This window comes from Ostrinia furnacalis, unplaced genomic scaffold, assembly GCF_004193835.3.
Source record: "Ostrinia furnacalis isolate ACB-3 unplaced genomic scaffold, ASM419383v2 OfSCF3304, whole genome shotgun sequence".
NCBI lineage: Eukaryota > Metazoa > Arthropoda > Insecta > Lepidoptera > Crambidae > Ostrinia > Ostrinia furnacalis.
In genome coordinates, this window is record NW_021133543.1 from 158,846 (window position 1) to 186,212 (window position 27,367).

Sequence of the window (27,367 nt, forward strand, 5' to 3'; positions counted from 1 at the left end):
GCTTTTTACCCAGGAAACATCCCTAATCCCAGCCTTCAACTTCCAAAAGTTTCAAGTTCATAAGTGATGATAGTGTGAGAAAAAAACCATGCCATTTAAAATTATTATTATAATACTATTATTCTAATAATATTGTAATGAGAGAAGAGATGGTACAGATGACGACACAAGTACACATCAAGCTGCGATATCTGGCACCATTATTGTTGCATTATTATCGACTAGGTTTTTTTTTTATTTTAGCTTATTATTATAGTCTAGTCAAATCAGAGGGTTAGTAGTAGTTTCGCACGAAATTCGAAACATCCCCTTTTTAAATTCAATAATAATATTTTTTTATCATACTACTAGTTCTCGAAAGAGAACTATTATTCAATACATCCGGGTGGAACGCCTATTAAGAAAATATTATTTTTGAAAGGGGACGTTTCGCACGCTCGTGCGAAACTACTACTAACCCAAATCAGAAATGATAGAGCAGTTTTTTTTAGATTTTTTTGCGAAAAAAACGTGCTACATACGGCTGAACACTGTAGTACAGTCAAGTGAATGGTTAGTGTCACCCAAATTAGCCAAAAAGTTTGCAATACGTCTTTGTTAAAATTGGAATAAGGTTTTTTGGCCACTTCGGGTGTCACGTACTATTTGACGCTGACTGTACTTTATGTAATTAAATTAATAAATATTATTGGACATTTTTACACGAAGCCGCTAGTCCCAAACTTCCAAAGCTTGTACTATGGGTACTAGACAACGTATGTAACAGGTTCTATTTTTTTTAAATACTTCGGTATCGATCGTCTTATGTACTGTCGACTGCACTTTAAAATAATGATTCATTAAACTACTTTATTATTATAAATCACTCTAAGTTATTGTACTTACAAACTATAAATGAGTATTAACCTAAAATACACTTGATATAATGTATTATTATTACAATAATGTATTATTAGTAATTTAATTCAACTTTTATTACAGCCAGCATTTTCCAAGTCAATACTGTGTACAAAATTAATAAAATTATTGACATAAATAGGAAAAAAAGGAATTAAATTTATAAATGGTAACTTTTTTTGAAAATTTTACAAATATTATTTTACCTAAAATATTCGGATTTTCGAAACATGTACAACATGTAAGTTATTAAACTTTTAATACATTATTTTATTAGTTTATCAATGCGAAAGAAAACAAATAAAATTGAAAATACTACTGGAGCAAACTTATAATTTTTAAAATGAAAGAAAGATCTATTCTCCAAAAATTTCACAAGCAATTAGGTACGATGACGTGTAACTACATTTTATCTTATCAATATCATTGACATGCGGTCTGGAAAAAGGACAAACATGTATTATTAATAATCGATAAAAGAGGAATGCCTAATTTACTAAACAGTGTGGTTAATAAATTGCGTAGTACAAGAACCTTGAGCAGTCCAAACACAATAACAATGTCATGGAAAATAGGTACATGAAACCCATTTCACTTATAGATAACGTGTTTAGTTTATTTACTACACTTAAAATATTGCATCTTATTGGTGCAATAAATAAAATGATGAAAAAAAGTAGAGATGGACTGTTTTCGGGAACTTTACCCTAGATTGGGTCATTCCCGCATAGTGCCAGCCAATATTCCCAGCCCTTCTGAAAATATTGACAATACCTACTGCTCATCTATACAAAAGAGACTACATAGTTTAAAATCGAAACGGATTTCGTTCAATAGAGTAGGTAGTTTAGAGTCAAGACCGAATTTTAAAGATAAAATACCTACCTACCAACATTATCAATTTATCAATGGAATAATGTTGATGTAAATTACATTTTATCGACAATCACTAATTTAAAATTGAGTCGCCTAATAAATGTCATGTGCATAATGTAAATAGTATTTTTTGTTCAAAATAATTTCAGCAGGAACCCGTGTCAACGTCACCACGCAATCGTCGGCCATTTTGTTTTCCACCATCTTGCGTTTATATCCGCCATCTTGTCATGAGTATTTCCCGCCGTTTTGGCTGTTCTGCCGGCCCCAGGTGCTGGTGGAAGACTTGCCCGTAGGAAACGAGGGTGCTAGACCCGTAGGGGATACTGGTGGGGTCGGTGGCATGAGGTTTGTGGCGTGGTGGTATACTTTAGCTGACATGCTGGTGTCATCTGGAATAGAACAAAGATGCTCATTAAAATAGTGTTTAGACAAATCTATTTCAAGAAACCCACGACCTTTCGCTTGTCGGAGGACTGCTCTTCCATCTAAGCTACTTAGACACTGGATGAACCCGTCGAAATGTTCAAGTGTACAGTAGAATCCCGAATATCCGGATCAATTAAAACCAGGGGTATTCCGGATAATCGAAAATCCGGATAATCGATTTCAAAGTAAAATCGGACAATAATTAACTTTTTACTTCTAGAAAATGGTTCATTTACATCATTTAGACCATTGGGTGAACCAATTTCTATTAACAATGAACCAAGACGACGTCTGTACCGTGTTCGGTGGCAGCGCCGAGCCGTATCACAGGCGGCGCTGTGCCGCGATGCCGTATTGATGGTTCTAGACCCTAAATCGTTAATTAGAGCCATCAAGATTGAGTCCGGATAATCGGATATCGGGATAATCGAAGTCCGGATAATCGAGATTCTACTGTAATACGCTGTTACGCCTTAGTTTGTTTCATTAATGTTGGGTACAGGATATTGACCATCTCATGCGAGACTGCCCAATATTTAGCAGACTCCGACATGAGCACGAGATGGCATGTAACAATTTACGGATTGACCCTTATAAACCTCAAGAACCAAATCCCAACCAATAGTCACATTCATAGCCCTCATTAACTCAATAGTCCATCGACTCAAGGGGATCAACAAAACATAGTATGCAATTGTATTGTTTGATCTCTCGCATTTCACGTTTCGTAGCAGACTGTATCCATCAGCAGACTGCAATCAAACGCCCTTTGCGCTCAGATCTTCCAAAGTTCAATCAACAGTGAGCACATTATTAGGTAATTTAACCAAAAACGCAAAAAGTGCCAAAGACTACCTACCCTTAAACATCTAACAGAAATATTGTTGCAAATATTTGACTTGGGTTCATCCAGTGTCAAAGTAGCATTCTGATTGTGATTTGTTTGTTGTTTGATTTCCAATTTCATTAACCCCCTTACTAATAAAAAGTTACACAGTTGTTGATAACTGTTTTAAAATGACATTTCTATACTAAACGTCATTTTAAAACACTGATCAACAAGCGTGTAAGTTTTATTAGTAAGGGGGTAAATATCCTACATATTGTAATCTTTTATATTACCAAAGGTTGAACAGAAGAAGAAGTAAATACTATTATTGCATAGAGTTCATCACTACCTTTTGTGATGTAGTGGGCAACAAAGTTTTAAAAATAAATATCATGAGAATTCATCAAAAATCAATCAAGAGTAAATAATTTTGGAAACAGTCTTATTATAAACTAAACGACAAACATAGTAAGTTACAAATGTAACTTAAGATCTATATGTAACTACATACCACATCGTACGATTCAGTGGCACCATTGATAAAACTCCGAAGTACTTCTGATTATAATAATCACATGTGAAACTTAAATTACACGAAGCAAGCGACAATAATATTGACAGTACTGTAACTCTACATAAATAAAAAATAAAAAAACTCTACATTTTTGTTGTAAAAACACCTATAGTAAAAATAAATAATAATTAAATATCCTTGGACATTTTACACTACACGCCGCTAGCCCCAAACTAAGCAAAGCTTGTACTATGGGTACTATATAGGCAACGGATATAAACATACTGAAATACTTTTTTGTAAATACATACATATTATACATAAAAAACACCCAGACCCGTCACAGAAATTAATATTCATCATTTCAATTTCTGCTCGGCCGGGAATCGAACATCATAACATCAAATTCTCTGTTTTGTTCAAGGTCAGCTGGTAGATAATGACTTATGGCATTAAGCTCGCCTTTTTGTACGTAATCTAAAGATTTTCCAGTAAATCCTAAAATTTGACAAAATCAATGGTAAAAGTCAAAACTGTTCTACGATCTTCGTTATTTTCGAACTTTTACCATCATAGACTCAGTAAATCTTAGGCTGGGTTGCACCATCTTACTTTAACTTTGACAAACGTCAAAAATCTGTCAAAATCCATACAAAAAGCATCGGTTATCGTCAAAGTTACGGTCAAAGTTAGGTGGTGCAACTCAGCCTTAGAATACCTCACTGTAAATGTTAAAAATACGCGTGTCTTTACATGACAGTCCAGTTTACAGTCCTACATTTACTGGATTGCTATGGGAACAAGCCCTAAGATGCCACAGTGTTTATCTTGTACATGTCTATACTTGTCGAACGACACAGTTCTTTCAACCAATTACAATCAGCCAACAACTTAATGTGACGTTACAGACGACATTGGAATAAAGATACCAAAGTACTAAGCTTTATCGATGATACACCCACTGCATCATACGATATGGTCTGCGGTTGTTTTGATGCAGGGAAATTGCATAATGAACAAAAAACGGGCTGGAAGACGTAGCGTGGGCAGGCCTCCTACTAGGTGGACCGACGATCTGACGAGTTGCGGGCAGCGGCGCAGGACCGTGCATTGGCAATGCAATTTTCATTTGGCNTTTTCCCATAAATGAATTACCAATCTTATGCAATCCGAAGTACTTCTGATTATAATAATCACATGTGAAACTTAAATTACACGAAGCAAGCGACAATAATATTGACAGTACTGTAACTCTACATTTTTGTTGTAAAAAAACACCTATAGCAAACATCATAACATCAAATTCTTCGTTTTGCTCAAGATCAGCTTGTAGAGAATGACTTATGGCATTAAGCTCGCCTTTTTGTACGTAACATTCTTATGTGTGTGCAATAAAGTATTTAAATAAATAAATAACATTCTATAGTGTTAAACTTGAAATGATAAATCCGTTTAGGTGTTACTATAAAAGCCCATGCACCGGTCGATCTAAAAATTTTCCAGTAAATCCTAAGATTTACCAAATTCAATCGTAAAAGTCAAAATTGTTCTACGATCTTCGTTCATTTCTTACTTTTACCATCATAGACTCAGAAAATCTTAGGCTGGGTTGCACCATCTTACTTTAACTTTGACAAACGTCAAAAATCTGTCAAAATCCAAACAAAAAGCATCGCTTATCGTCAAAGTTAGGTGGTGCAACTCAGCCTTAGAATACCTCACTGCAAATGTTAAAAATACGCGTGCCTTTACATGACAGTCCAGTTTACAGTCCTACATTTACTGGATTGCCATGGAACAAGCCCTAAGATGCCACAGTGTTTATCTTGTACATGTATATACTTGTCGCACGACACAGTTCTTTCAACCAATTACAATCAGCCAACAACTTAATGTGACGTTACAGACGACATTGGAATAAAGATACCAAAGTACTAAGCTTTATCGATGATACACCCACTGCATCATACGATATGGTTTGCGGTTGTTTTGGTGCAGGAATATTGCATAATGAACAAAAGATGTACCTTGGTCTTAGGGCCTTATAAGGGCTAGACCTATAATCTAATCATCATCATCATCATCATTTCAGCCATAGGACGTCCACTGCTGAACATAGGCCTCCTACAATGATTTCCATGTTGATCGAATGGTAGCGGCATGCGTTCAGTATCATACCAAAAGAAAAATTAAGTTAAAAATACTAACTGTTAGAGAAAGAACGAGCGAAGTGATTTTTGCTGTTATAATCCTTATTGGACGGCATGGTGCTATCTGAAACAAACAAACACACAATATTAATTATGAATCGAACAAAATTGATTAATTAATAATATTAGGTTTTTTCCTTAAGGATTTCCTCATTTCTGACTCGATCACGCAGGGAATCTCTGAGCATAGCACGCTCCATTGCCCTTTGGGTGACCTTGAGCCTTCTTATGAGGCCCATAGTAAGCGACCACGTATCTATAATTATCATTACTGGCAACACACAGGTCAAAGACTTTTGTCTTGAGACACTGCGGTTTTTCGGACGTGAGTATGTCGCGAAGCTTCCCGAACACTGCCCAGTCGAGTTGGATTCGACGATTGACCTCTTTCTCGAAGTTGGACCTACCTAATTGGACCGAACGAACACCAAAGTGACCGACATACCCCACAGATTGACTAAAATTAAGTGGCAGTGGGTGGGACTCATAGCTCGTAGAGCTGATGGCCGCTGGGGCAGAAAAGTTCTAGAGTGGCGACCACGCGCCGAAAGACGTAGCGTGGGCAGGTCCCCACTAGGTGGACCGACGATCTGGTAAAGGTCGTGGGAAGTTCCTGGATAATAATATAGAAGGAATTGCCTTATTTCAGTCACCATAACCACAAAATACATAAGTACAGAGCTTAACTTAATTCCAAGCGTCCAAGCTCTTGTTTACTATGAAACTGCTTGTCAAAACGTGTCAAGTGACAAGCCCCGCCCGTCAACTTGACAGAAAAATCAAGTTATAGTTCCAAAATACTGAACTGTCCTATCCATGACATTGACAGCGGGGCGCCACCGTCAATACCGGATCGCTGGTTCCGATTTTTGCCATGTTGGAAACCATATAGTTGAACGATGGTAGCGCCCCCCTGTCTTTGAGTTTGGTGGGACAGTTCAGCGTGGGTCATCTAGAAAACTTAGTTACCTACTTATCTACTTAATACGTGTAAATCAGCCTTTAGTGCTACCACGCGTCGCTTAGTCATACAAATATTACGGGTACATCACACGTCGCTAAGTGATAACATAATTCTAAATTACATTATTGTCGGTCGACTTATTTTGAATACTACTTAATTAATGATTTTAGCTTGAGCTTGCTCATATTCTACTTTTTTTTTATGCATGACAAGGCAGGTATTTGACCACAATCGCACCTGATGTTAAGTGGGATGCAGTCTAGGATGGTACATATCTNGACAATAGACCTGAGTATTTCATGTGAATTTCAGCTTGATATGTTCACGCGTTCTTGAGATAAAGGGTCTTGACAGACGGACGGACAGACGGACAACAAAGTGATCCTATAAGGGTTCCGTTTTTCCTTTTGAGGTACGGAACCCTAAAAAGAAGCAACCGGGGGTTACATTGGTATTAAAGAATTAACTGAGTAACTGGTTTTGGGTTGAGTTCAGAATTACTTATGTAATTTTTAAGTTACTAAATTGTGTTTTGTAATCATACTCATACAGTGACAAGACTCAATCCAAAGCACGTGTGCATGTACAAGTTCATGTATATTTAACTGTATATTTTACTATATCGTTTAAACATAATGCCTTCCATTAAAAAGGCAGGGATTTACACAAGCACCGGTCCTTCACCAGATCGTCGCTCTACCATGGGAGTTTTGTTTTTATTTACAAAACTATAACATCATAGTATGTTTGCGATGTGGTAATCATTGGGGGAGGCCTATGTTCACGTCACGTCATGTGGCTGAAATGATGATTTACAAAACAAGTTCGGTATATTTTTTGAAGTAACCAGTCTGGCCAGCTTGGGAAGTGTATGACAAATCCTTAATTTGTTGGTTAGAAAGGGTGGGTCTCTTGCAGTGGAGATTTAATGCCTGAATGATGATGATGATTTTTAAGTATTTTTAAATCCGTTGTCTGGTCCCATAGTACAAGCTTTGCTTAGTTTGGGACTAGATGGTGCAGTATCAAAAAGTCCCTCATTGAATGAAGTCATATTTGGATTCGTGTGTCACACCTAGGAACTATTCGTATCTTGATATTCCATTACCATATATGGTGCTTCCGTTTTGTCGAGTGCATTATCGGGCTATCTCCACATTCTTCCCAAACCAATAGGATATTAATATTTTACGATAGCAAAGTCTCTAGCACTTGACTTTCGTTTATCATCAGAGAATCGACCTTGGGTGTTTACGAACTGCCGATAATACTGCGTTGTTTAGCACGCTTTGTTTTTCTATTGTAATTTTATTTAGGTTATCGTAAGATCCGGCAGATAACGGGACTATTCCCACCTCTCGTTCCCATAACTGCAACTCCTGTGTAGCCAGGATATACAGCTTGACCGCCATAGAAACCCAACCAATGAAGGTCAAGTTTGTCCCGGGGGAAAGTACATTAATTATAGTATCCGGCAGACAAGCAATCTCATTGGTAACGGGACTATTCCCACCTCTCGTTCACACCGCTGCAACTCATGTGTAGCCAGGATCTACACCATTTTATGGCGGTCAATCCCATAGGGAGTCTACTGACACAATAGACGTGTCGACACATCCAATTAGTGATGTGCTTTTTAAAACTGTCAAAACGAGACTCTCCCACAGATTTTGTATGGCAATACAAGTAAGTGACGTCACAATTTTTTCAACTCAATCTACTTGTTTCAATTACAATGCAACCAAAAATCTTAATTTACAGGCAAATTAAAATTAATTAAGTTTTTAAAACCATGTCTTATTAAAAAATCTTTGATTTCGAATTATTGGGGAATGGTCTCAAATAGTCTTTTTTGCCTTAAAATTGGTGTTCGGTGACATTAATTCATAGAACAATAAGGCTGGGTTGCACCACCTAACTTTGACCGTAACTATAACGACAACCGGTGTGTTTTGTATGGAATTTGACAGATTTCTGACTTTTGTCAAAGTTAAAGTAAGATGGTGTAACCCAGTCTGCGTGAGTTATTGTCCTAATGAATTTTGCAAACCTTTGCAAATCGACAGATACATATGAAAATAAATGAAACTAGACCTATTTTTATCGACAAAAAAGAGGTCAATTTTTTTTTGAGATTTTTTTTAAATTTTTTATAGATTTTTTTTTCTTCCAATAACTTATTGTAAAGAAAAGGTAATAACTTTTGAACTAAGCGGTATATCCTGATTTTAAAAGTTAAAAGTTTAAAAGTTATAACGTTTTCTTTATAATAAGTAATTGGAAGAAAAAAAAATTCTATATTTTTTTTTTTAAAAATCTCAAAAAATTTTTGACCTCTTTTTTGTCGATAAAAATAGGTTTAGTTTCATCTATTTTCATATGTATACTTTAACGTGACTCACACTGTATAAAACAATAAGTAGAAGTGTTTTCTTCGAAGATTACCATTGGAGCAGGCATTTACATGCCTATGCTATTTTATTTATTATCTTAAGTAATTGCAATAGGTGCGAATTTGTAACAAAAGTGTTATAGTCTGATATATTTTATCTTCGCATACATTAGGTATTTATACAGGGTGATTTTGTAATCAGTGTCCAAATTTTTAGGGTCGACTCAGAATCAGTAACTTGATCGAAGAGTACGTAAAGAAAACATTTTTATTTATTTTTACCTACAATTTTTCCCGTATCGTGCGGTTTATAAATGGACACACTTGGATAATTTGCTTGGTTCATAGAAAAATACGTACACACAGATAACTGCAAAGCTTGATAGACAAAATGGTGCGCGACAATAAGCCTATCTTAAAAAAAACTACGATATGAGCACCTGCGAATTAGATTTTCAGTTTTATTTTGCGAAAAATACCACGATTAAAAACAGAAAATAATAAAAAATTAAAAAAAGAAAAGAAAAAATTGCAAAGTCACCCTGTATGTATAAAATTATGATTTCACATTACTTACTAATATTCTTATATCGACTGCGGTGAGATCAGTGTTTTATCATAATATTGTCATCATCAATTATTATCAGAAAAATATCAGTGGTAGCTGTACAAAATGCAAAATAACAGTGATTAACTGGCTATAAAAGGATTAAATGATACGATACGAACTTTAAACAACTAAATAGGTCTAGCTCATAGGGATTGCAAAGTTATTTGGTCTAGTATTTAGTGATTTTTAGTTTTGATAATAGTACATAAAAAGAAAAATAAAATGGGTGCGTGACAGTTTATATAAGTTTATATGATATAAATTCATTTCAATAACGTTCATATTGTATAATAAACGTATGTTATAATAACACTTGATATAATTTTTTAACATATAATGTTTACTTCATATAATAAATCATTTCTAATAATGTCATTTCAGATACCAATCATAACGTATAAAGACATTTGGTATAAACCTTACTTAATCTAAGACTCATTTGATGTAATTTTGTTTAATATAAATAATATTTCATATATCCATTACATAAAATAAATATTATTTGTTATAACGACTATTTGGTATACTCTTTAATTGATATAATTTCTGATAGATATAACTTTTAGTGTTCTTCTTTAGCTTGACTTATAAATGACTTTAGTGACAAAAACGAATCGCCGTGAAACCGACTCCACGTAGTCTTGTCTGCCCTACCCCTAGAGTGTAATTTAGAAGCGCGTAGGCACGGAGGGGCGAGGCGGCCCGCGGGCTGAGGAGCAGGTGGCTGGAAGCGAGGCGCCGCGCCTGAGGCTGGCCGGCGAAGCCGGCCAGCAAGCCGAAGACGCGGTGTCGAGCGAAAGCCATCTGCGACGATTAGCACGCGAGGGACCGCCAGAGCCCCGCAGTGCCGGAGCCGTGACAGAAGTCTCAAGTTTTTAGTCAAATTTGCATGCTGCATGCCTGCATGCCTGCTTGCTTGCTTGCTTGCCTGCTTGCTTGCTTGCTTGCTTGCTTGCTTGCTTGCTTGCTTGCTTGCTTGCTAGGTTGCTTGCTTGCTCGCTTGCTTGCTTGCTCGTTTGCTAGCTTGCTTGTTTGCTTGCTTGCTTGCTGCATGCAATGCTTATTATAACAATTGAACTTTATATAAAATTATTGTTATATGATTTAAGTTTTATAGGAAAAGAATTTTATCTCATTTGATTGTTCGACATTTTATTTTTATATGATTTGAATGTTATTTGTTTTAAATAATATACATTGTAAGTTTTATAGAAAACATTCATTATATCAAACCATTTTATATCAGTTGTTAGTTATTTGTCTTAAAATTATTCGTTTTAAAATTATATTATTCGTTTATTATAGTAAATGATTATTATATTAAATGATTTTATATAATTTGATGTTATATCCTCTAAGTATTATATGATATGTAGTTATATCATACATTACACACCCAAATAAAATACGTATTTATGGAAAATAAAGTCACTTTTATTTATATTTTTCGGTATTAATTGTAATTTTTGGTAAGTACGTACTATTTGTACTAATAAAATTATGAAAATTTTAAATAATAAAGTTAGTAATCAGTCTGACTCTCACTTATCTAAGTATCTGAAAGTACTTAAGTAATAATACTATTAAACTCTTATTAATAATTTACACAGACTTAAATCAACAAAACAGTCTTTTAAATTTGTACTTATAAATTCAACTTCAGTTCTTTTTAAGAAATAATCTGACTCCTAAGAAACAATAAAACAAAAAGCATTTATTTTTTGCAGAGGAAAATGCAATGTAGTGTCGGGCACGTCTAGCGATCTGGCAAATGCGCGCGCGCTCGACTTTCCCAGTTCACGTTCGCGTATTTTCTGCTTTACCGGATCCGCCACCGGATCCGGCGCCGACTCACCGGATCCGGTAGGTCCAAAAACACACCGGATCCGCCGGATTACCGGATCCGCCGGATTACCGGATCCGCCGGACCGGATTGCAATCCCTACTAGCGCATAACTGAGTCAGTGCCTGAGGTATGGGAGCGGCACGGGAGGGTGTTTTTGAGACGGTCCAACGTCAGTGAGACTTGTATGCTTCATCTTCGTTCGTTCGTTCGTTTCAGCCAAATGACGTCCACTGCTGGACAAAGTCCTCCTCCAAGGTTTTCCACAATGAACGGTCCTGCGCTGCCCGCATCCAGGCTCTTCCCGCGACCTTTACCAGGTCGTCGGTCCACCTAGTAGGAGGCCTGCCCACGCTACGTCTTCCAGCCCGTCTATGCTCTATCTACCACGTCAAAATAAATGTCAATGTCATCCCTCGAATTTTTATGTGTAACTAGCGGCCGCCCGCTACTTCGTACGCGTGGATCCCGTTTTACCCCCCTTAGGGGTGGAGTTTCGTAAAATCCTTTCTTAGCGGATGCCTATGTAATAACATCTACCTGCATGCCATTTCAGCCCGATCCGTCCAGTGGTTTGGGCTGTGCGTTGATAGATCACTGTCAGTCAGTTAGTCAGTCACCTTTGAGTTTTGTATATTTAGATATTAGTAGGACATAGTTCCATAACATAAATTACTACCTATGTTTCTAGGAAGCTATACGTTATATAATGATACTAGCTTTCCGCCCGCGGCTTCGCCCGCGTGGAATTTTGTCTGTCACAGAAAAACTTTATCGCGCGCGTGCCTGTTTCAAAAACCGGGATAAAAACTATCCTATGTTCTTTCCCGGGACTCAAACTATCTCTATGCCAAATTTCATCAAAATCGGTTGCGAGGTTTAAGCGGGAAAGCGTAACAGACAGACAGACAGACAGACAGACAGACAGAGTTACTTTCGCATTTATAATATTAGTTGGGATTAGTTGGGATAGTACAAATCACTCATTACACATTTTAATTGTAATAAGTAGTACTTAATACAGATGAATAAGAGCCCACAGTGTTTACTTTAGTGTCATCTGTATTATAAAAGTGTTGTGATACTAAAGACAGTAATATCTGACATAAAACTCCCTCTTTGATAGGAAGTCAGCCATTAATAATATAGGAACACCATAGGCCATCATCACTACTGGCCATACCACAGTGTAAGCGTGTCAGTATGTATGCTTGAGCCAAATAACGTCCACTGCTGGACAAAGGCCTCCCCCAACAATTTCCATAAAATGTTAATTTGCTGACACTGGAAACTCTTGATAATTTTATTTATAATATAAATAAAATAATCAGTGAGTAACTTTAGTCATATGGCTACACTAACGCCCGGTATTCACAAACGATGCTTGCTTAAGTGAAGCAGCAAATCGAACGCACAGCGTTGAATAGAGCTCTGTGATTGGTTCGTGTGTCACCCTGTGCGTCCACGCGCGTGAGACTTCATAGTAATATTTGTAAATACGGGCGTGAATCTTCATATTTTATTCAATAAAATAATGTGTACGTATGCAGTCATTCTGCGTGGTTAGCAAGCAAATATCTACAGAATTTTCATTTAATTCTTCCATAATGAATATTGTTATTATGGCAAAATTGAAAACACTTTATAACCATACTGTATACGTATCAACTCGAGGTGGTCTTTGGTATGAAACCCCATACTGCAACGCACACTTATCCGCACCGTAACGTAAACGTTTCGCATCGCGGTTGACAGCGCGCGAAAGGCGATGACAGCTCGCGAAAGACGATACCTACGATGTTGATCCCTTTCAGAGTTGATAAGTCACTAAGATCGAAAAAATCAATAATATTTATTCAGTTTAGACCACAAGTGGCACTTATGAAGGGCAAAAAATGCACTAAGGGTATAAGTTATCCTAACTAAAAACTTATAAAACTCATTTATTTATGCAAGTAGGCTTTTAAAAAGCACTTTTACACGTACCAGTATGAACCCTACCACTGCTTCAGGACAATAAATGGGCCAGTGCTGAGAAGAAGCAGCGCAAGAAACTTTTTTTTATCCACAACGAGGAAGCTCTTGGCCTGTATCTCACCTGATGGTAAGTGACGATCAGGCCGAAGGTGGAAGCGAGCTTCACCCGGAATCCTCAACCACGGAGGAACTGGCTATCTTACCTCTAACTGCCGGAACACAACAATGCTGTTAACACAGTCACTATTGTCAGTTACACTGTGGCTTCCCCTGATCACCCCATTATAGAGATTCCAGATACTGTGGCTGATGTTATGTCAATAAAGTAGAGTTATTTGTCTTCATAATAGTGATAGCCTTATCGATTGAGTGTACTGTATAAGATTGCGAGGGTTCGTCTCTAGTTCACTGGTAGATAATGCCCTTTGATTAGAAAAGAATGGTTAAAGGAAAATAGTTAATCGGTAAAGTTTTTCGTATTATACAGGGTGGAATTTTGAAATGCCACCTGGAGCACGGTAATACTATCATACAGTATTGTAACTTCATATAAACGGACAAAACGTGAGCTTTCCTTCGAAATTCAAATCTCGGTATGCGCTCGACATGCAAATGTCGGGGGTGTCGCGAATGTGCCACAACACGGACTATGTGTTGTTTTTGAAACAGTAATCGCTCTTTTTTTAATAAAAATAATTACAAGTACCTATTTATACAGGGTGTTAGGTATTTACCTAACACCCTGTTAACATGGGCTAGTGTCGGCTTATAAACCTAAATAGGTAACATATTATGCATATAAATGATAATGGTGAAGTCAGTGATATCATCATTTTATTTTTCTTAATTTTCATACAAAATAAAATTAAAAATCAGATTTGTATGAAAATTAAAATTATTAAAAAGGATGATATCAATTTTCTGACTTACTATACCATTTATATGCACGTCATTTTAACATGGGCTAGTGTCGGCTTATAAACCCATTTACCTAACACCCTATACATAATCAAGCATTTTGTACGCCTCAGTCGAGGCGCATACATTTTACGGTCGCAAATTTATAAGATTTGTTACTAAATCTTAACACAAATACATTTTTTTAATTAAATCTGCTAATCACAAAACAACATGCATTTTATCCTATTTCATTCACAAAGTTATTTTGTTTGTCAAAATAAAAAAAAATTACAATCACAAAATACATTCACAAAACTAGATAGAAATTCTAAGTAGGCAGATGTAATGAAAATAGGGTCTGATGGTGGGCAGCCCTATCGCATGTTGTCATACCGTGACGTACCGCGCGGCTGTTGACATTTATTTCAAAAATATGGCCGAGTTGGAATACTGTATAGATAGTATTACCGTGCCTGGAGGGAAAGTACTCTTAATACTGTAGATAGAAAATTTTACTGAATGAAAACATTCCTTTATTTTTGAAAAGAAAGAGGGCTGCATTCAAAGATTTTCGAAATTTTTTCGAAAATAACTCCAAACCATACAATCTTCTTAATCTTCTCATGGTTTTCCTTTCATTTGATTTATCAAGTTTGTTAGAGAGATTTCAGATCGATGCAATAAAAATACAGGGTGTAATTTTTTACAAATTTTAGTTAGTTCGATTCCCGGGTGTGGCAAGCAAATTTTTAGAAATCTTTGAATGCAGTTCTATTACTTTTTCTAAATTAAGGAATGTTTCCTTTGAGTAAAATTTTCTATCTACCGTATTAGAAGGGCAAAAAATGCACTAAGGGTATAAGTTATCCTAACTAAAAACTTATAAAACTCATTTATTTATGCAAGTAGGCTTTTAAAAAGCACTTTTACACGTACCAGTATTAACCCTACCACTGCTTCAGGACAATAAATGGGCCAGTGCTGAGAAGAAGCAGCGCAAGAAACTTTTTTTTATCCACAACGAGGAAGCTCTTGGCCTGTATCTCACCTGATGGTAAGTGACGATCAGGCCGAAGGTGGAAGCGAGCTTCACCCGGAATCCTCAACCACGGAGGAACTGGCTATCTTACCTCTAACTGCCGGAACACAACAATGCTGTTAACACAGTCACTATTGTCAGTTACACTGTGGCTTCCCCTGATCACCCCATTATAGAGATTCCAGATACTGTGGCTGATGTTATGTCAATAAAGTAGAGTTATTTGTCTTCATAATAGTGATAGCCTTATCGATTGAGTGTACTGTATAAGATTGCGAGGGTTCGTCTCTAGTTCACTGGTAGATAATGCCCTTTGATTAGAAAAGAATGGTTAAAGGAAAATAGTTAATCGGTAAAGTTTTTCGTATTATACAGGGTGGAATTTTGAAATGCCACCTGGAGCACGGTAATACTATCATACAGTATTGTAACTTCATATAAACGGACAAAACGTGAGCTTTCCTTCGAAATTCAAATCTCGGTATGCGCTCGACATGCAAATGTCGGGGGTGTCGCGAATGTGCCACAACACGGACTATGTGTTGTTTTTGAAACAGTAATCGCTCTTTTTTTAATAAAAATAATTACAAGTACCTATTTATACAGGGTGTTAGGTATTTACCTAACACCCTGTTAACATGGGCTAGTGTCGGCTTATAAACCTAAATAGGTAACATATTATGCATATAAATGATAATGGTGAAGTCAGTGATATCATCATTTTATTTTTCTTAATTTTCATACAAAATAAAATTAAAAATCAGATTTGTATGAAAATTAAAATTATTAAAAAGGATGATATCAATTTTCTGACTTACTATACCATTTATATGCACGTCATTTTAACATGGGCTAGTGTCGGCTTATAAACCCATTTACCTAACACCCTATACATAATCAAGCATTTTGTACGCCTCAGTCGAGGCGCATACATTTTACGGTCGCAAATTTATAAGATTTGTTACTAAATCTTAACACAAATACATTTTTTTAATTAAATCTGCTAATCACAAAACAACATGCATTTTATCCTATTTCATTCACAAAGTTATTTTGTTTGTCAAAATAAAAAAAAATTACAATCACAAAATACATTCACAAAACTAGATAGAAATTCTAAGTAGGCAGATGTAATGAAAATAGGGTCTGATGGTGGGCAGCCCTATCGCATGTTGTCATACCGTGACGTACCGCGCGGCTGTTGACATTTATTTCAAAAATATGGCCGAGTTGGAATACTGTATAGATAGTATTACCGTGCCTGGAGGGAAAGTACTCTTAATACTGTAGATAGAAAATTTTACTGAATGAAAACATTCCTTTATTTTTGAAAAGAAAGAGGGCTGCATTCAAAGATTTTCGAAATTTTTTCGAAAATAACTCCAAACCATACAATCTTCTTAATCTTCTCATGGTTTTCCTTTCATTTGATTTATCAAGTTTGTTAGAGAGATTTCAGATCGATGCAATAAAAATACAGGGTGTAATTTTTTACAAATTTTAGTTAGTTCGATTCCCGGGTGTGGCAAGCAAATTTTTAGAAATCTTTGAATGCAGTTCTATTACTTTTTCTAAATTAAGGAATGTTTCCTTTGAGTAAAATTTTCTATCTACCGTATTAGGAATACTTTCCCTCCAGGTGGCATTACAAAATTCCACCCTGTATGTATATTATTAATTGTTTATCTCCAAAATGGCTGAAGTTTTTAAGTAAACTCTTGTGTCAAATATGATACTCCACGGAGTTGAATTTAAAATTTTCATGATACGGTAGCAAAGAAAACGTGTCTTGTATCGTGAAAGCGTCACCTTGAAGTCAGATTAGACACATTTTATTAAATCCGTAATATTTATAAATACAAAAGTAATCCTGTCTGTCCTTTCACGCTAAAAACTACTGAACCGATTTTGATGACCTTGATATTGACTTTGAAAAAGGACAAACCTAGGCCTAATTTCTATTGCAAATAAAGAAAAAGTAGAGGATGAAATAAAAGATGGAATTTGTATCAATCAATATTGGCAACGAAGACAGGTATAAGTATTATTATAATACTTTTGGTATTCACAAATAGAGACTTTCCGTGAAAGAATAACAACGACGCGAGCGAAGCCGAGTTGAATAGCTAGTTCAATTACACTGAAATAACTAAACCGGTAAATCCCCGATATTACCAGATAAGATATTTGAAAGCACACTACATCAGTTTCATTAATTTCTACAGGTTGGATCGATGTATATTTTAAAACATCCTACTAATTTTATAAATGCGAAAGTTTGGATGTCGGGATGGATGTTTGTTACTCTTTCACGCAAAAACTACTGAACGGATTTTAATGAAACTTCACAGTATTATTATTTATAACCCAGAATAACATAGGCATTTTTTTTGGCACTGTTCTTATTACTGTCCCTTAATATCATAGGCTATAATTTAACAGAAGCCGCAGGCAAAAGCTAGTATTTAAATAAACAACCGACTGCCTTACTTTATTCGTGGTATCAATATTAGTAAAGATGTAATTAATTAATTATATTTCTTATATGCGAAAATGGCACCGTCCATTTGATTGATTGCGGTTTTACGAACATCCCGTGAGTAGCGTCCAGCAAAAAACCGATCCATTCGAATTTGTAATTCGAATATTGTGGGATCCTGCATTACTAGATTGCGTACTGGAAAACGCAGCATGAGATGTCCACCCGCAAGGTGGACCGACGACATCATAAAGGCGGCCAACCGTCCCGCATTCTGCGGGACCGTCCCGTAATGACAGTTGCAATTCCGAATTGCAATATTTAATAAAATAGTCCCGCAAATCGTCCGAGGCGTCCCGTATGTCCCGCATTCCTCGTTTCCCATCGTTTTGCTCGCATAAAAGTGTTCCACATCAAAATACAAATGAGACGCGGCGCGCCGTTGCTGCCGCAGTATATGATCAAGCGTGTGTGTGTGTACGGCTGTTATTAAATGTTAATTCGGTAGTAGTGTTGTTTGTTTCTAATTTAAGTACACCATTAACAANCCGCAAGAAACTTTTTTTTATCCACAACGAGGAAGCTCTTGGCCTGTATCTCACCTGATGGTAAGTGACGATCAGGCCAAAGGAGGAAGTGAGCTTCACCCGGAATCCTCAACCACGGAGGAACTGGCTATCTTACCTCTAACTGCCGGAACACAACAATGCTGTTAACTCAGTCACTATTGTCAGTTACACTGTGGCTTCCCCTGAATACCCCTATTATAGAGATTCCAGATACTGTGGCTGATGTTATGTCAATAAAGTAGAGTTATTTGTCTTCATAATAGTGATAGCCTTATAGATTGAGTGTACTGTATAAGATTGCGAGGGTTCGTCTATAGTTCACTGGTAGATAATGCCCTTTGATTAGAAAAGAATAAATAAAGAAAAATAATGAATCGGTAAAGTTTTTCGTATTATACAGGGTGGAATTTTGTAATGCCACCTGGAGGGAAAGTACTCTTAATACCTACTGTAGATAGAAAATTTTACTGAATGAATACATTCCTTTTTGAAAAGAAAGAGAGCTGCATTCAAAGATTTTCTAAAATTTTTCAAAAATTCACCAATTAAAATAATTTGAGATATCATGGTTTTCCTTTCATTTGATTTATCAAGTTTGTTAAAGAGATTTCAGATCGATGCAATAAAAATACAGGGTGTAATTTTTAACAAATTTTAGTTAGTTCGATTCCCGGGTGTGGCAAGCAAATTTTTGCACATCTTTGAATGCAGTTCTCTTTCTGTTAAAAAATAAAGGAATGTTTTCTTTGAGTAAAATTTTCTATCTACAATATTAAGAGTATAATCCCTCCAGGTGGCATTACAAAATTCCACCCTGTAGATTGTTTATCTCCAAAATGCCTGAAGTTTTTAAGTAAACTCTTGTGTCAAATATGATACTCCAATTTTCATGATACCTACGTTAATAAGCAAACCTCGTGTCTTGTATCGTGAAAGCGTCACCTTGAAGTCTGATTAAGCACAATTTATTAAATCCGTAATATTTATAAGTACAAAAGTAGTCCTGTCTGTCTGTTTCCTTTTCACGCTAAAAACTACTGCATCGATTTCAATGACTTAATACTGACTTTGATACTGACAGACTAATTTCTATTGCGAAATAAAATTTTTAAAGGGAAAATAGAGGATGAAATATATGATGTAATTTGAAATTGTATCAATAAATATTGGCAACGAAGACTTATTATAATACTTTTGGTATTCACAAATAGAGACTTTCCGTGAAAGAATTACAACGACGCGAGCGAAGCCGAGTTGAATAGCTAGTTCAATTACACTGAAATAACTAAATCGGTAAATCCCCGATATTACCAGATAAGATATTTGAAACCACACTACATCAGTTTCATTAATTTCTACAGGTTGGAACGATGTATATTTTAAAACATCTACTAATTTTATAAATGCGAAAGTTTGGATGTCTGGATGGATGTTTGTTACTCTTTCACGCAATAACTACTGAACGGATTTTAATTAAACTTTACAGTATTATTCTTTGTAACCCAGTAGGCCTAAGATGCGCGCTGTGATAACTTTTATCGACGTCAATTTATATGGGCAAAATCGATAAAATGGCGTGATAACCGCCTATCACGGCGCGCATCTTAGGCCTACAGAATAACATAGGCATTTTTTGGGATTGTTCTTATTACTGTCCCTTAATATCATAGGCTATAATTTATGACGATCTGCGACAAACTAAATTACACACGGGTGAAGCCGCAGGCAAAAACCTGTAGTATTTAAATAAAACAACCGACTGCGACTACTTTATTCGTGGTATCAATATTAGTAAAAAACCGATCCATTCGAATTTGTAATTCGAATATTGTGGGATCCTGCATTACTGGATTGCGTAGTGGAAAACGCAGCAACATGAGACGTCCACCCACAAGGTGGACCGACGACATCATAAAGGTAGCAGGAACGCGCTGGACGCAGGCCGCTACCAATCGATCAAGATGTGGGGGAGGCCTATGTTCGGCAGTGGACGTCCTATGGCTGAAATGTTATTGATGATTAACTGGATTGCTGTGGGAATGAGCCCTGAGTCCTAAACTCTATACCAGCTTAAACAGTTGTAGTAAGCGACATTATACTACAAAAGTTTTGTGCTGTATACAGGTTATTTACTTCCCTTGTAAAATTAAGCATTCTTTCGGCTGAACCGTTACATTATGGCGATACACAGATATGTTGTATTGATGGCTGTGCCCGAACTTGTTAAAATTAAGCCTTAAAATGTAGACGACAAGACTCAAATTCGAGTGAGACAAATAGTAATAAAGTTGGCTTCGATATCATCACAGAGTGTTATCATATTTTGGCGTATCCCTACAAAATGCTACAACGGCATTATTGTCTCATAGAAGAACGAATCTTATTCCAACGGTGAAGGGTAGGTTTTGGCTCGATCTTAATTGAGGGTTGCCACGTTAAATATTTCTACTGAGTTGAGTCAGAACAGATTTATTTCATCGCAAAAGAAAAAGGCAAAGGGGGTTATTTGTAGAATTGATTACCGCTTTTGATGCCTTTAGTCGGTGACTGAAAGCATAGATCAATTACTCGCATAGACGTTACAAAAATAAAGTGAGTTGAAAACACGTCGTTGGACATTTACACTGCGTCTCTGGTCTAAACTAAGCAAAGCTTGTACTATGGTCAACCTTGAGGCACAAATTGAATTCCTTGACTGTCCTTAGGTAAGTACCTCATAAAGGTAGCAGGAAGGCGCTGGACATAGGCCGCTACCAACCGCGCGATGTGGAAATCATTGGGGGAGGCCTATTTTCAGTGAACGACCTGTAGCTGAAATGCTGATGATGATGACTTAGGTAAATTACTCTCTTTACAATAAATGCGCCATTTGGCGTTGTGATCAGCCGGGCTAGGATGCGTGCCGTGATAAAATCTTATCGATGATTTTAGACGACAAATGTATGGGCTTATCGATTTTGCTGATAAAATAGCATGAAAAACTAGGCCTACTTGTGATTGTCGCTGGAAGAACCTGGATGCAGGCAACGCAGGACCGGTCGTTATGAAAATCTTTTAGAAAGGCCGGAAAACGCAGCGTGAGACGTCCACCTACTAGGTGGACCGACGACATCGTAAAGGTAGCAGGCAAGCGCTGGACACAGGCCGCTACCAATCGATCAACGTGGAAAACATTAGGGGAGGCCTATCTTCAGCAGTGGACGTTCTATGGCTGAAATGATGATGATGATGAACGAATGAATGCGCCTTTCGGCTTCTATAATTTTAAAGTGGTCTGCGTCTCGAAAGGCTCAGCGATCGGTCATAATTGAATTTCCAAGGGATGACTATGCTTTGATTTTTCGTTTGAAGGATTAGTGGCTGTACACAAAGGGATAACAGGTGATGTACTTGGAGCTAATCGATTTCGGAGAATAAAAATGGGTGGATTTTTACGATGTTTGTGGGTGGTATTATCAGTTTAAGTCTCTCATTGCCGAAGTTAAGAGGAAACATCAAGGAGCAGAGAAATGAAAAATAGGTAGGATGTATTTACTACTTTTCTTAAAAAATAAAAAAGGACTTGAGCTGTGTTTCTATGTTTTCATTTTTTATATAATCTAGTCAAATTTTGTTTTATGGATGTTTGAATTCTGCGGAAAATCCAGCCAATTTTTATTTTTTTTTAACGTTTATATCTTTTTTAAAGCCAAAGACACGATGACCCAAACTTCATGATACACCAATATTCTAACCTAGCATATGACAAACTTTCAGATTTTATAAAATGACTTAGGTCTGGGGTTCACTAGCTCTTAATCTAATTGATGACTCGATTGGTCACGCCATTGACGCGTGATTTTGATAAGAACAGAAAGTATCTTATCATTACCGTGGGGATTAGTCTTTGTCCTTAGACCCATTGGGGTTATGTGGACTCCTTTTCATTGCCTCTTTAGAGTTTTTATTTAAATTAAAATGGACTCACACTCTTCCCAGGATTATAGTAAAAGGAGATAGAAATAAAAATAATAAAATCTATAATAAGTATTAATTGCATGTCAATATATTTATACAGGTTATTTATTATTAGTAATACTCAATGAACATCAGGCCTCCCTAAATCAGTTTGTCCAGCATGAGGGGAGTCCTCAATTTGAGTCTTCCTTCCTTTCTTGGTGTCATTGACTTGACCCACTTCTAGCTTGATGCACGCCAGGTCGCTGGATTGAACTATTTTTTTTATTCCAGCCCAATCTCAAATTCTAGAGTTGATTATAATATCATTAAAGGTGCGTCCAGTTAAAGGAAAAAAAATATTTAAAAAATAATCCACTTGGCCCGTGGACCAAGCTAAATATGGACCAAGTAACTGGAACTCCTCAATTTGCCTCTTGTATTTGCACTGGAGACTACGAGTAAATGACTACAATTATTTCTTACTGTAGTTTGAAAAAATACAAAATACCTATTTTAAATTAAAAACATCAGGTTTTTTAACCGATTTCAACAAAAGGAGGAGGCTCTCATTAATATTATACAAAAGAAAATAAAATGACTCGATTGGAACCCTTGCAAGGACGTTTGTTTACTTCGATACAACCAACACAACCAACGCCGTGACGTCATATCGCGCACGGGCACTAAGCGTGTAGAGTGGACCGCAACAGGCAACCGTTTCTGTTGAAAAATAACATATATGCTTATACTCGTATTATAATGAGGAAAATTTTGATTGTTTGAAACTACAGGACCGATTTGTAAAATTCTTTCAATATTTGAATCCAAAGTAATTTCTGCAGAATATAGGCCTTAAAATATTAAAAGTCAGTCAAAAAGCTTCGTACTGTTTATTAAATGAATTACGTATTTCCTCCGCCATTTTCCGCAGTTTGTAATATCTATCATTTCTCAAAATAAAAAAACAAATTACTATCACCCTAATTTTCATTTAACTATGACAATACATTAATGACAATACCTTGAAGCCAAAAGCATTATTAACATTGGTTAAGCAAAGAAACGGGACTATTCTCACGTCTCGTTCCCACCGCTGCAACTCCTGTGTAGCCAGGATCTACAGCTTGACCGCCAATAAAAACCCAACCAGTGAAGGTCAAGTTTGTCCCAGGGGAAAGCATACTGTCATTGGCCCGCAATGAAATTAATCAGAAAACATAAATATACAGGATGTCCCAAAAACAATGGATAAACCCTGTAACCAACCATCGATAGGCCTCGCCATAGTCTCCCTAACGTCCAATTTTGACCCCAGTAAAAATATCACCGTTTTCAAGATTTTTAAGTTTTTGTGCATTTTTAGAAAATTGCCAGAAAATAGCAGGGTTCAAGTGGAGGCTACGTACCGGAAAGCGCATTGTAGGACGTCCACCTACAAAGTGGACCGACGACCTCATAGAGGTAAGCAGGGGGTACCTACAGGCCTAATTATGTTCAGCAGTGGACGTCCTAAGGCCGAAATGATGATGATGATGATGATAAAATGTTGCTTTATTTAAATTCCTATGGTAAAAATTATCCATTTGTATTTAATGCCACTATGCAGTCCTAGTTTAACTATTACGAGAAAAACTCATTTTTGCAGTTTTCATACTAGTTGCTATTCAAGGCCATAACATAAAAATAATACAGAATACATAGGCTTGTGATACCTTTTTATAATCTCAATTAACCAAGGAGGTTTTTAAGGTAATGGGCACGATGGTCTTCCTACATTTTTTTTACACGATGGCTGATCAAAAGTGCAAGACAATGAATACATTTTTCCTACTTTTCTGCAATTTCTTAAAATTTTCATACTTTTTAACTAGTTTGTTGAACTCTTTTCTTTTGATAGCCCAACTATCCCTTGTGATAAGGAAAAAAACTATATTGAAAAGTATCCTCATTTGTAGAAATGGCATGAGAAAAAGTAATAGCAGGAGGCAATTTTCTAAAAATGCACAAAAACTTAAAAATCTCGAAAACGGTGACATTTTTATTGGCGTCAAAATTTGACGTTAGGAAGACCATGGCGAGGCCTATCGATGGTTACAGGATTATCNCGCTCACCAGTTGGTGCCACTGTCTTCGCTACTAGCAAGTGACAGAACCTTACTCTACAGTGGCGCTAACTGGTGAGCGCTAAAACAATAGCCCTCATTGTAATAAGGTTGTTGGTTAAACTTTTTGGCCACTTTGGGTGTCTCGAACTATTATTTTGACGCTGGCTGTACAAACTGTACATAGTTGACACATCTAGGTATTTGAATTGAGCAGTTCACAGCAAAACTCAAACCATCTTACTTTAACTTTAACAAACGACAAAAGTCTGACAAATTCCACACAAAAAGCACCGGTTATGATTATAGTCAAGGTTAAAATAAGGTGTAACTTAGCCTTATATCAGAATATGACATTGATTGATGTGATTGTTTTATGTCAACAGAGTTGTCAAATTCGTCAAAATTGGAAGAGTCGATTTTGACAGCTTTTTTAATACATAGGGCACGTAGAGTCATGAAGCCTGTTGAATTTGTCAGAGGCTCGTTTTTTAAATTTTTAATAGCAAAGTATCTCAGTATTGATACAAATATGCGAGTTGGAGGTCAAATGGTTACAAAAAAGTCTCCTGATTTGAATATTAATGCAGGTTTTACAACGTTTTTGATATGAAGTTTAAAGCGATTTTCCTTAAGCTTTGATCGTCCCAAATAAAGTCAAACAACTGCATCCTGGCATTTTAATAACATTTGTTCGTTTGACCGGTTTGCAGGATCTATTATGTTTTGATAAATACAAGGTATAATAAAAGTCTAGACAGTTTGAGGTAAGTTGTTTTTAAATTTTTTCTTGGATTTTTTTTATCGTTTAGGTATTTAATTATTTAAAACTTATACGTACTAAAAATAGAGTATTAAGACACTAAAGCCTATAACGGACAAAACAAACTCAAGTTTTTCATTGTTTTTGGACCTTAAGTTCAAAATATGGTGGGAACTATATTCCACTGCCATATAAAGGGTTAACTTGTTCCGAGTTATTTTTTATTCCTTTACTAGCTAAGTATATTTATACCGATCTTATAGATTCTTTTTTAATTGATAATTTCAATGTCAGTTCAAAAACTATCTTTTAACCCTTCAGGCGCTGGTATGCTTCGAGACCCAATAGAAATCCATAATTACCAAGGTCTCATGTGACTGCTTAGGGTTCCACGAGATACCAAGAAGAAAAAAACGCATTAAGAACTTCCTCTATTTTATCAAAGTCGGTTAATAACGCTGTAGTTCGTGCAAAGAGAATGATAACGATTACACATGACGTCACACGATACATCGCTGTCTGTAGTGTACAAAATTAGGTATACTAATAGATTAAGTGCTTGACTCAGTCCGTGCCTGAGGTGTGAGAGCGGTATGGGAGGGTGTTTTTGAGACGTCAAATGTCAGTCAGGATTAGCAAGCTGAATTGGCAATGTGCAGGGCATATAGTACGCAGAACTGACGGCCGATGGGGCAGCAAGGTTCTGGAGTGGAGGCCACGTAACGGAAAACGCAGTGTGCGACGTCCACCCACAAGGTAGACCGACGACCTGATAAAGGTAACAGGAAGGCGCTGGATGCAGGCCGCTACCAATCGTGCGATGTGGAAGTCACTGGGGGAGGCCTATGTTCAGCAGTGGACGTCCTGTGGCTGAAATGATGATGATGATGAAACGTCAGTGAGACTTCAGATTACGCTTCAGATTTGTATGTTCTGTCACGTTATAATTATGTCAATCTCACCCCTCCCGTGTCGCTCACCTCAGTACGGCTAGCACGAAAAACTTTCGAGTTCGAATCGTTTGCGTATTCGAATCGCCATCAAAAGATTTAGTACGAAAACTACAACAGCGCTCTTGTGAACGTGTCGTAAAGTGAACTTAGTATGAGAAATAGTTGCACAAAACTTATTTATATTTTGAGAATCAAAATTGTCACATTATCGTTTAATTCGAAGGTTGAGTATAGAATTTTGTCGAATACGCAAACGATTCGAAGACGAAAGTTGTTCATGCTAGAGGTACAGGCACGGACTGTGTTAAGCACAGAACTATAGTTAACTTTCTGATGTTTTATTTTTCATTGCTGTCATTACACAATAATTCAAAAGGAAATAGTAAGTTTTCAGTAAAAAATCTACTTTTCTAGTACCATAGACGACAAAAAATAAACAACTAGCGGACGTGGATCCCGTTTTACTCCCTTAGGGATAAAATTTTGCAAAATGCTTTCTTAGAGAGCACTTACGTTCTAAAAGGAACCCCCATGCAAAATTTGAGACTCCTAGCACTTCTAGTTTCTGCGATTTCGTGATGAGTGAGTCAGTCAATCAGTGACGTTTTGCTTTTATAGATATTTTTTACTGAAATAAAATATTCTTATTCTTATTCTTATATATCTAATTGAACTAAAAAAAAGTAAACAGCAGAAAACAAACTACTAACGAGTCTTCTTGACAGTCAATTACTTATTTATACCTCCAAATGAGTTTGCCAACAAACTGTCGAATCTTGACGGTGGCATAACATTGATAACGTTATCAGTGAGATAACGCGGCACGCTGCGGCCTAGCAAACCTTGAGTCGGTTCGATAGTAAATAAATATTACTATCTACTTTACTTGTTTATAGTACAGCAACATTATTGTTACTAAATAGTTTCCAATAGCTTGCTATCATCTGTATGAACAAGCTACATTCTGGCACCTTTGACAACACTGAAATGTTCCAGATTTGACATTGACAGCAGGGCGCTACTATCAATACTCGGTTATTACTAAACTATTAGCCGCCCGTGACTTCGTACGCGTGAATCCC

The 27,367-nt window shown here is 36.5% G+C and overlaps 1 protein-coding gene across 1 annotated transcript in view; it reads right to left on the minus strand.

Moving 5' to 3' along the window:
• Positions 1 to 1,086: 1,086 nt before the first annotated feature.
• LOC114357641 (uncharacterized) overlaps positions 1,087 to 27,367 on the minus strand; it is a 46,857-nt gene continuing 20,576 nt past the window's right edge. The window contains exons 2-3 of the mRNA XM_028311358.1: positions 5,754 to 5,819; positions 1,087 to 2,165 (exon numbers count right to left, since the gene is read on the minus strand). Coding sequence (XP_028167159.1) covers positions 2,002 to 2,165; positions 5,754 to 5,811 — 222 coding nt within the window. The 5' untranslated portion in view covers positions 5,812 to 5,819 and the 3' untranslated portion in view covers positions 1,087 to 2,001. The remainder of the gene's footprint in view (positions 2,166 to 5,753; positions 5,820 to 27,367) is intronic.